The following is a 12,179-nucleotide window of genomic DNA, read 5'->3' as shown; positions in this document are numbered from 1 at the left end:
CTCAGAATATATTTTCCATCCTTATGCCTCACATCGTACTTGTTAGAGTCAATCATTTTTAGCAGACTGCCATTGTGTGCCACAAGTTTTTTGGCTGTAGGACATTTAATTTCAATGATGGTATCGGCATCTATAATACCATCAAGGCTGGCACCAAGCCAGTTTTCCTCTTCATGTACAACAAGTCCTGTACACTCCACAGTTATTCCTGTGGTCTCCTCAAACCACTTTCTTGCCAAAGGCTCGGATGTTTGGCCATGCCTAGTGGCTGTATTTCCGGCAAAGGTGCCATTCAATTTTCGTTCCACCCAGTTTTGTGGGTCAACCTTTTTGGGCACTTGAGAGGCCTCACTACTTGTGATTCTTATTTTTCGTTGATCTAGCCAAAATTGATTATTCTGGCCCTTGGATTGTACAAGAATTCTCTCCCTCTCACGTTTCCCACATAACACATGTCTTTCAAAAATACAGTTGCAAAGTTGACATTTTTGTTGAGCACATTGCTCGTGACATGTGGGCAGTTTATCAGTAACCTCTTTGGTTTGTGGCTGTGCAGTCAACAGATCATGCAAAAGGGTACCAGGTATGTTGGATAGACCAGCCATCTCAGGGGATGTGAGGTGCTGAATGACATCTGCATCTTTCTCAAATGCTGTTGACTTTATTTTCATTTTTTTCCGAGGTCCCTGGTCTGGCCCCCTGATGTTCTCGACTGTATCAGGCATCACATTGTCACACGTGGAACTGTTCCAGACACAAGCCTCATCGGTGCTTGCTGTGCCTGTGAACCCCTGACTGGCAGCATCTTTGATTTTGTACAGTATCCCTGCTGAATGACTGCAGCTCTTCCCTTGGTTGGCCATGCAGTCACAGTTCACATCCACCACTTTGCCATCCCTCCTCTGCAAGGTCAGTTCAACATGATGGTACTGTTTAATGTCCTGTGAGTAGCGAACAGGTCCTTTCAAGAGTATGTGCTCCTCATCTGGTAGCCTGTGGAGTATCTGGCCAACCCATCCGGAGCGCAGGTAATTTTGACCCTCTATCAGGGACCTGTAGTTGGCATTGGGTTGTTCATCACATGCCAGTCGGTGAAGGAAATATTCTTGAATACCTATCATAAAAATAAATAAAAACATTCGTTTTTTTAATAGGATTAATACCACTTATCTGTAATGATTAGGAAATACACAGTCTTAGATCATTAAGATTTGCATTTCATAATTTTTATTATGCAAACAAACAACAAACAGTAAACACAAGTTAACCACCCCAGGCAGCATTGGGATAAATACTAACTTAACCGCATGCATGCCATGGTGACTTTCTGGCAAAGAGATGGTGTAGGAAAATAGTCAAAGCTAGTCTAGTCTACTAGACAGTGTAATAATAAGACAGTGGTTTAAGCACTGATTGGCGATTGCCATCAATTAATTACCTTTATCAGTAACTGGAGGCCACTGTCTGACGTCGTCAATCCAGGTACTCATTCTGTTAGTCGCTGGCTGTCACAACCGACCGAGTTAGGTTTTGGTAAACCAAGCAGATAAAGACTGGTATGGTAGCAGCAGCCAAACACCAGCCAGACGCCAAGGGAATCAATTTATGCACCTACAGGGTGTGCACCCAGAGGGTGCCCAATCAAGCCAATCACTGTTATCTGGCCCCTGACTTTGACAAGATACTCCACATGCTACCAAATGATGAGCACAGTTCTGAAAGGACCTGTGTTACTCACAGGACATTATCATGTACCATCATGTTGAAGTAACTTTGCAGAGGAGGGATGGCAAAGTGGTGGATGTGAACTGCGACTGCTAGGCCAACCAACTTAAGGGAAGAGCTGCAGTCATTCAGCAGGGATACTGTACAAAATCAAAGATGCGGCCAGCCACACAGGCACAGCATGCACAGATGACAATGTGACAATGTGAGGCCTGATGCAGTTGACAACATCAGGGGGCCAGACCAGGGACCTCGATGAAAGTAACAGCTTTTGAGACGGATGCAATCCCCTGAGATGGCTGGTCTATCCAAAATACCTGGAACTCTTTTGCATAACGTGTTGACTGCACAGCCACAAAACAAAGCAAATGAAAAACTCACCATGTCATGAGCATGTCATGAGCTCAACACAAATGTAAACTTTGTAATGAAAATAAATGTGATATGTGGGAAACATGAGAGGGAGACAATTGCTGCACAAACAAAGGGCCAGAGTAGTTTATTTGGAGTAAATTAAAGGAAATCTGAATCATCAGTAGCCTCTGAAGTGCCCAAAAAAGAAAATCCACAAAACTGGGTGGAACGAAAATTGAATGGCACCTTTGCTGGTAGCCACTAGGCATGACCAAACATCGGAGCCTTTGACAACAAAGTGGTTTGAAGAGGATACAGGGATACAGGTATTCTAATAAACATTTTACTTATTGTGCATGAGGAGGGAAACTGAGAATTAATAATAATTGTTTATAATTTTTTCCATCTTTCTCTTTCTCAGGGGAATAGGAATCTGGGTAGGCTGAGAAACACCTGGAGAGTAGAGACTCTCCAAGACCTAAAGAACATTGGAATGAGCTGGCAGGAAGCAAAAGCCCAGGCCCAGGAGATTGAGATGGAGAGCTCTGGTGGACGCCCTATGCCCCTCGATGGGGTAAAGAGGATCAAGTCATGTCATGCTCATCTAGGCTTACATCCTCATCCACATCACATTCCTCTTCTTCCTCAATATCAGATGTTTCTTGTTGCTCAGTTTCAGTCTGAATTAACTTGGGTTGCAAATTACATAGCCCAGCACAAATACTCACAATGTCATCAACATGTTTTATACTACCTTGAATGACATAACTGACCATTTTAAAACCTTTGAACCTTCTAATTGCACGCTCTACATGGATTCTGACATTTGCTAGGCGCCGTGTTGCCACAACATCATGCCCAGGAAGTTCTTTGAGGCCGCGAGTAAAAGCTGGGAGAGCCAGAGTCACCCCTGGAGGCAACACATCTGAGATGGTGAACCCACGGTCTGCTAGGATTTGATCACCAGGAATCAGAAGTTCAAGAAGACCACTGTTCTTTGTGATGAAAGTGTCACTGGCCCGTCCACCAAATAGTTTTGATGTGAACATCACATAACCATTGGGGGCAATACAATATAATAATTTGTAAGTGTTATGATGTTTGTAGTTGCTGAATGTTTGGGATCGCTTTCTTAAGTGTTTTGGCCTTTGGACAAATATTTCTGTACAGTCTATTATGCATGTTGCTTTGGGATAATTTTTACTGAAACATGATGGCATTATTCTTCTGAGAGTATCCCTAGGCAACCACGCAATCACATTTTCCCTCATAAACCTAGCAAGTATTGGTCTCCAAAGTGAAAAGATCACACATGCTGAGGTCTTGCTTATTCCAAATCTTTTAGCCAAGTCTGTGAACATCAAACAAAGACGTAGCCTAGTTAAAACGAGTAACAGCTGGTCATGGACTGCTAATCTGGTCATCTTTGGAGGTGGGTGAAAAGCTATGAGGGAATGTAAAAGCTGCCAAAAACTTGCAATACCTATGCCCGTGTGAAACCTTGCATCTTTGTCATCTAGGTCATAGGCTGACAATGATGGTGTAGGATCAGTTTGTGTTGCACGGTTTGTTAACTTTATGGTAGAGTAGCTGTGGTCTGTAATAATTTCTGGACACTGGATTCCAATATCACGCTTCAGAGGCATGACATCAGTTTGTGTTGCACTGTTTGCCCTTGAGTTGATACGGAAGTAATTGTGGTCTGCAATATGTTCCATTCCGATATCACTGGTGTCTTCAGGTCCTGCTCTTAATTCTGTTGTTGTTGATGTTGTTGCGTTTAATTCTGTTGTTGTTGATGTTGTTGCGTTTTGTGTGCTGCTGCTGCTTGATGACCGAAGGCCTCTTCTCTTAGGGGGGGCTCTACCAGATGTCATTCTCCCCTGTGAAAGGAAAAGAAACGATGCACTACAAGTTATTGTTTTATTCAAAATAAACCTAATCTGTTGAACCAAAAACAATCACATCAAACTGTCAATTTGAAGGGGAGAATCAAACGTACATGTTTATATCCTAGTTGCAGAACTGGATACGGGTGTTCTTTTGTTGGCCTCCCATCTGGGAAGTGTACTCCACACACCTAAAGATAGAATAATTAGGATGAATAGTAAATACTGGTAGGCTACCAGATATAACTCATAATGCATTAAAATACTGTCCACTAAATGGTTTCATGTTATGCAATTTAGTTATATTATGCACTTTATGCCTCTATCTTGACTGCAAAAACGCCTTCTCAACTAATAATTTTACCCACCTTGTGATGTGATAAAGATTTATTCTGATTTAGAAAATACTGTCCACTAAATGGTTTCATGTATCATGTTATGCAATTAGTTATATTATGCACTTTATGCCTCTATTTTGACTGCAAAAACGCCTTCTCAACTAATAATTTTACCCACCTTGTGATGTGATAAAGATTTATTCTGATTCAGAAAATACTGTCCACTAAATGGTGGCATAGCCATTTCATAGAGTGGACGTTGTACATTGCTTTGCACCATTTCATAGGGGGTAGACTAGATTGTCAACATTCAGCCACTGTTGTGACTCACTACTTGGGTCTAATTTAGACCCAGATGTTTCCAACTTTCCATGAAGTTTGTTTATGTGTAGAACCCTACCATACAACTGTGTCCTGCAGTATTTGTGTTCATTAGACTGTCATAGTTTGTCCAAATAGCCTAGTATTTAATCACAATAATGTCAAGCCACAGGTGACTTATTTACTAACAATGATGAACTAGTTGAGATAACATTTCACTCCTCAATGGGGGCTGCATGCTAGCATTAATGGTATAACTAACAAAAAGTATCCAAAAGTTACCGTGCTGTTCTTTGTGGGAACAAAGTCCTTTATGTTGATGTTTTTGATCCACATCTGGCGCACGTCATTGTCCTCTGCACGCCCAGGGAATCTGTGCAAACCGTATGGCTTTTGGCATGGACAATCTTCATGATGTAGAGGTTTGTGTTTTTGACATTCAGTTTCTTTCCAGAGTTGGATTTTGCCACTACTGTTGGAGCAGCCATGAACTGCACACGTTCGTCCCGATTTTTTGGGCATCTTTGTAACGTTATAGAGTTATCAATTAGCGTAACGTGAGCCAACGAAAACAAGACACTTTACATTCACTGTAATGAAAGACGTGCTGATCTCCCCCGCAGCTATGGCGGATCCGCCTACAGGAAATACGTAGGCTGCGACCATGAAACCGGTACGGAATCGGTCTATAGCCCATGTTCAAAAATGATGAAAAACTAGGTTTTTTTTTTTTTCAAAATTTCAAAAAACGATGGGCTATAACCCATGTTTTTTTTTTTTCATTTTTTTCAAATCCTCAAAAATGATGAAAAACGGCGTGCTATAGTATGCCGTACGGTATGGGCTATAGCCCATGTTCAAAAATGATGAAAAACCAGGGGTTTTTTTTTTTCAAAATTTCAAAAAACGATGGGCTATAACCCATGTTTTTTTTTTTCCATTTTTTTCAAATCCTCAAAAATGATGAAAAACGGCGTGCTATAGTATGCCGTACGGTATGGGCTATAGCCCATGTTCAAAAATGATGAAAAACTTTTTTTTTTTTTTTTTCAAAATTTCAAAAAACGATGGGCTATAACCCATGTTTTTTTTTTTGTTTTTTTTTCAAATCCTCAAAAATGATGAAAAACGGCGTGCTATAGTATGCCGTACGGTATGGGCTATAGCCCATGTTCAAAAATGATGAAAAACGAGGTTAATTTTTTTTTCAAAATTTCAAAAAACGATGGGCTATAACCCATGTTTTTTAGTTTTTTTCATTTTTTTCAAATCCTCAAAAATGATGAAAAACGGCGTGCTATAGTATGCCGTACGGTATGGGCTATAGCCCATGTTCAAAAATTATGAAAAACTAGGTTTTTTTTTTTTTCAAAATTTCAAAAAACGATGGGCTATAACCCATGTTTTTTTTTTTTTTTTTTTTTTCAAATCCTCAAAAATGATGAAAAACGGCGTGCTATAGTATGCCGTACGGTATGGGCTATAGCCCATGTTCAAAAATGATGAAAAACTAGTTTTTTTTTTTTTTTCAAAATTTCAAAAAACGATGGGCAGAGTTGCAGTCCTACACAGCTCTCTGTGCTTCCTCTAGTGCAGCCACCTACCCCACCTGTCCTACAAATTAGAACTATACAAACTATACAGTCTCTGTACAGGCTGAACAAACCATATAGGCTGCACAAACAAAAACAAAAGGAAATAGGAGCTGTACATACAAACTTGATACAAATCAAAACCAATACAGTAGTACCACAAAATACAAATATCAAATGTGGATTTCTAAATATTAGATCTCTACGCAAAAAAGGAACATTAGTAAATGAAATCATATCAGACAATTGTCTTGATCTATTTTGTCTGACGGAAACGTGGCTGGGTGAGCAAGAATATGTCAGTTTAAATACTGCCACCCCACCAAGTCACACCAATGCACAAATACCTAGAGACAATGGTAAAGTTGGAGGTGGAGTTGCTGCCATCTTCAATTCAAGCCTAACAATTAGTCCTAGAGCTAGAGCTACATACAAATCATTTGAAAGCTTGATTCTCAACCTTTCACACCCAAGCTGGAAATCAATACAGCCGCTGATAGTCATTACAGTGTACCGCCCCCCCGGCGCCTACACACAATTTCTATCCGAGTTTTCTGAATTTCTATCAAGTCTAGTCCTCGAGTCTAATAAAATCATCTTAATTGGTGATCTAAATATTCACGCGGACATAGGAACTGATAGCCTGAATAGAGCGTTCGTCTCATTGATTGATTCAATCGGTTTCTCTCAGTGTGTAGACAAACCTACTCACATTCTCAACCATACCCTAGACCTCATTCTGGTCTATGGTATCAAAATAGAGCACCTCACAGTTTTTCCAGAAAATCGTGACCTCTCTGATCATTATTTGATCACCTTCGATTTTACATTGATCGACTATACGCCACTGGACAAAAATGTCCTTGGCAGAAGTATATCTGAGAGCGCTGTAAATAAATTCAAGGAGATAGTTCCATCAGCCATCAACTCAGTATACTTCAACAAAATAGAGGACCTCCACACATATAGTCCTCCTCAACTCGATCAACTTGTTGATAGTGTCACATGCTCATTTCAAAATACGCTAGACTCTGTTGCTCCCCTGAAAAGGAAGGTAATAAAGCAACAAAGGCTAGCCCCATGGTACAACTCGGAAACTAGAAACCTCAAGCGAACGTCTCGCAAACTTGAAAAAAAATGGCGCTCAACCAAACAGAAAGAATCATGTATAGTCTGGCAGAATAGCCTCAAAATATACAAAAAGGCTCTCGACACGGCCAGAGCCACCTATTATTCATCCCTAATAGAGGAAACAAAAGTAACCCAAAGTTTCTTTTTGATACTTTGGCAAAACTGACAAAAAGCCGCGATTCCACTGATCCACGTATTCCTACAACTCTCAACAGTAGCGATTTCATGAGGTTCTTCAGTGGCAAAATAGAAACTATCAGAGATCAAATTGATCTACAACTACTCTCGGCTCCCACTGGACTGCCTCCAAATATGGTGGTCTCAGAGATGGCCGCACACCCAAATATATATATGGATAGTTTCTCTCCAATCGAGCTCTCTGATTTCACTTCAATGATATCTTGCTCAAAATCAACGACATGTACTCTGGATCCAGTTCCGACTAGATTACTCAAAGAGGTCCTGCCTCCGGTTGGTACATGCCTACTCAATATGATCAATATGTCCTTGGTGACAGGCTACGTGCCACAATCTTTTAAGGTAGCGGTAATCAAACCTCTACTCAAAAAGCCTACTCTTGATGCAGGCATTCTAGCTAACTATAGACCTATATCGAACCTACCATTTCTCTCCAAAATTCTCGAGAAAGCAGTCGCCAAACAGTTATGTGACTTTCTACATAACAACAATTTATTAGAAGGCTTTCAGTCAGGCTTCAGAGCTAACCATAGCACTGAGACGGCACTGCTGAGAGTTACAAATGACCTCCTGACTGCAGCAGATAATAACCTCCTCTCCGTACTGGTGTTGCTGGACCTTAGTGCTGCATTTGACACTATTGACCACCACATTCTGCTACAGAGACTGGAGCATCTGGTTGGCATCAGGGGTGCCGCACTGAAATGGTTCGAGTCCTATCTGTCTGATCGATTTCAGTTTGTAGATGTCAATGATGGCTCCTCAACACGTGAAAAGGTCAAATACGGAGTCCCACAAGGCTCTGTGCTTGGACCAATACTTTTCTCCTTATATATGCTCCCTCTGGGCAACATCATCAGGGAACACTCTATACATTTCCATTGTTACGCGGACGACACTCAATTATATCTATCGATGAAACCGAACGAAACGGATCAATTAGTCAAACTTCAAGCTTGTCTTAAAGACATAAAGAGTTGGATGAGCCGTAATTACCTACTCCTCAACTCTGACAAAACGGAAATTATCGTGATCGGCCCTAAGCCCCTAAGAGACAAGCTAGCCGATGAGAACTTTTCTCTAGATGGCATTACCTTGGCCTCCAAGGCCACTGTAAAGAATCTGGGAGTTACCTTTGATCAAGATATGTCTTTCAAATCGCACATCAAACAAATCTCAAAGACTGCCTTTTTTCACCTGCGAAATATTGCAAAGGTTAGGCACATCCTATCCAAAATAGACGCAGAAAAACTTGTCCACGCATTTGTTACCTCAAGGCTGGACTACTGCAACTCGCTATTATCAGGCTGCCCAGGTAAGTCTCTGAAAATGCTGCGGCGCGTGTGCTGACAGGTACCAGAAGAAGAGACCATATCACTCCTTCACTGGCCTCTCTACACTGGCTCCCTGTCAAACACAGAATAGAGTTCAAAATTCTTCTTCTTACCTACAAAGCTCTCAATGGTCAGGCACCACAATATCTCAAAGATCTCATTGATCCTTACAAACCAAATAGAACACCAGTGCGTCTACAGTATGCAAAAATGCTTACTGTTCCAAAAATATCAAAAGTTACAATAGGAGGCAGGGCGTTTAGGTCCCAGGCACCTCAGCTGTGGAACCTTCTCCCGGCTTCGGTCCGTGGGGCTGACACGCTCTGCACATTCAAGACTAGGTTGAAAACCTTTCTCTACGACAAAGCCTATAGCTAGAGTTGTCTCCAAGTCTGGCTGGATACCATGGTCGTACATTGTTGTGTGGGTCTGTCTCCCAGCAGTACTTGTAATATACACTATATAGGCTCCAGTAAGGCCTGCCACTAATCCAACATCCGGGGAATCTCTCCCCGGAGTCTCTTTTCGTCCTCCCCGTCGCAGTTCTGTGGACCTCTAATTACTAACCCCCAACTGACTGAATGAGCGTGACCGTGGATCAGGCCTCTTCATGGAGCCCACCAGAAGTGTGACCTGGACCCGGCCTCACAGAGCTCGACCAGATGTGGACCAGATGTGGACCAGACCCCTCCACGGAGCCCACCTGTCTATTTCTGTCTATTTCTCTCTGTCTATCTCTCTCTCTCTCCCTCTACCCCCCCCCCCCCCCCCCCCCCCCCCCGACACGGTCGAGGCAGATGGCCGCCCACCCCAGAGTCTGGTTCTGCCTGACGTTCTTTTCTCCTCTCCTAAAAGGGGAGTTTTTCGTTGCCACTGTCGCAAATTCGCAATATTGCTTGCTCTGGGTGGATCTTTGTTGGTTGTAAAGTGTCTTGAGACAACTCGTTGTGATTTGACACTATAATAAAATTGAATTGAATTGGGCTATAACCCATGTTTTTTTGTTTTTTTCATTTTTTTCAAATCCTCAAAAATGATGAAAAACGGCGTGCTATAGTATGCCGTACGGTATGGGCTATAGCCCATGTTCAAAAATGATGAAAAACTAGGTTTTTTTTTTTTTCAAAATTTCAAAAAACGATGGGCTATAACCCATGTTTTTTTGTTTTTTTTATTTTTTTCAAATCCTCAAAAATGATGAAAAACGGCATGCTATAGTATGCCGTACGGTATGGGCTATAGCCCATGTTCAAAAATGATGAAAAACTAGTTTTTTTTTTCAAAATTTCAAAAAACGATGGGCTATAACCCATGTTTTTTTTTTTCATTTTTTTTTCAAATCCTCAAAAATGATGAAAAACGGCGTGCTATAGTATGCCGTACGGTATGGGCTATAGCCCATGTTAAAAAATGATGAAAAACGAGGTTAATTTTTTTTTTCAAAATTAAAAAAAACGATGGGCTATAACCCATGTTTTTTTGTTTTTTTTGTTTTTTTCAAATCCTCAAAAATGATGAAAAACGGCGTGCTATAGTATGCCGTACGGTATGGGCTATAGCCCATGGTCAAAAATGATGAAAAAGAAATATCCTCGTTTTTCATCATTTTTGACCATGGGCTATAGCCCATACCGTACGGCATACTATAGCATGCCGTTTTTCATCATTTTTGAGGATTTGAAAGAAATGAAAAAAAAAAAAAAAAACGATGGATTATAGCCCATTGTTTTTTTTTTTTTTTTTTTAATCCTCGTTTTTCATCATTCTTTTACCATCCCACTGAGCAATAGCTGGCTATTAGACGTGCATCTAAAAATGGGATAAAAAAAGTCTAAAAATAGACGTCTAAAACACGTCTATTTTTAGACTTTTCACTGTCCATCTAAATTCTAAACGGATGGTTAAATATAAGTTCCCGGTTATACCTCACATGCCAGTGTGGCACCGTAGATAAACCTGGGGTTTATAAGCAGAACATTCCGGGTTCAATTCTCCTGAAGAACATTTTCACTGTCCATCTAAATTCTAAACGGCTGGTTAAATATAAGTTCCCGATTGTACCTTACATGCCAATGTGGCTCAAAAGATAAATCTGAGGTTCATAACCCAAAGGTTACTCGTTCAAAGCTAATACTCAACCAATGCTGCAGTAATTTGAACTTTTCAAGGCTAGAATAAAAAATAAAAACTCATAAGCACCAGGAGACATCTGCTGATTGCCCCAAGGTGCCTTAGCTCAATGGTGTGGTGTGCTTGATCGGTAGCCTCTGCTACCACCTGCCTGCAGGTTCAAGTCCCATGCAAGGTACTAGTGAGGACCATCGGGAGACGGTGCTCTCTCCCCCTGTTTCCTGAAAAGTAGCAGTTGGGGGTTATGTTTGAAAGAACCCTGTCCACCTAAAATTTTACAGATAAGAATTAGGTCAAACGTTTAAAAATAAAATAGCAATTTGGCCCATCATCTGACAGACAGAATAGTCTGTGTATTTGCATACTGGGCCCTGATTGGTGGCCCAAAACTTGGTTGGAAAGTCCCTCTTTTATGTCTGGCTTCCAGGCCAGTTGGAAAAGGGCACACTGAGAGGTGGTAAGAGTATGTTAAATTGGACATTTTCATGGTAAAAGGTTAGCTGGACAGGGTTCTTTCAGACATAAGCCCCAACCGTTACATCTCAGGAAACAGGGGGAGAGAGCACCCTCTCCCGATGGTCCTCCAGCACCTTGATGTCATGACATGGGACTTGAACCTGCCAACTGCCTGTAGCAGAGGCAACGGGTCAAGCGCTCCACACCATTACGCCAAGGCACCTTTGGGCATTCAGCAGATGTCTCCTGGTGCTTTTGAGTTTTTATTTTTTATTCAAGCCTTGAAAAGTTCAAATTACTGCAGCATTGAGCTGTAGGAGGAACAGGACTTGAACATGGAATGTCTGTACTGAAAGCCTGATGATTAGACCATTACACCATCAGTCAGACACTCTCAGGCAAAGTCTCCTGGTAATTTTGAAGTGATCTTTTGTTCGTTAGCCTTCAGTTAGTAAAGTTTAAATAACACAGAATCATATTAATCAGATGTTTCTTAGCGCTGTTGAGGTCTTCTTTTATATGATAGTGTAACAGCCGGGAATCGAACCCTGGTCTCCCACGTGGAAAGCCAACATCTTAACCACTACGACAATTAGAGTTTTGAGGTAATCAGGCTGAGGCTGTGAGCCACTGCTAGAATAGCAGTAAATGAAGCTCAATAACTAGCATTAAACTTTAGGAAGAGTGGGATTTGAAAATGAACTCTCTGTG

General features: G+C 41.3%; 1 protein-coding gene across 2 annotated transcripts; it reads left to right on the top strand.

Annotated features, from left to right (window-relative positions):
* On the top strand, positions 1 to 3,008 carry LOC310856888 (uncharacterized protein; the record flags this gene model as incomplete). Of its 2 annotated transcripts, XM_083762412.1 has the most annotated exons (3): positions 2,267 to 2,405; positions 2,501 to 2,653; positions 2,913 to 3,008. In XM_083762412.1, the coding sequence occupies exons 1-3, from the start codon at positions 2,319 to 2,321 to the stop codon at positions 3,006 to 3,008; spliced, it is 336 nt and encodes a 111-aa protein (XP_083618538.1). In that variant the 5' UTR covers positions 2,267 to 2,318. The 2 variants fall into 2 exon arrangements, 1 of the variants encoding a protein (XP_083618538.1); XR_014569108.1 differs by lacking the exons at positions 2,267 to 2,405; positions 2,913 to 3,008 and adding an exon at positions 1 to 909 and having other exon boundaries at positions 2,501 to 2,636.
* Positions 3,009 to 12,179: the final 9,171 nt, after the last annotated feature.

Source organism: Protomyctophum parallelum, assembly GCF_964188405.1.
Source record: "Protomyctophum parallelum genome assembly, chromosome: 1".
NCBI lineage: Eukaryota > Metazoa > Chordata > Actinopteri > Myctophiformes > Myctophidae > Protomyctophum > Protomyctophum parallelum.
This window is presented reverse-complemented; position numbering and strand designations above follow the sequence as displayed.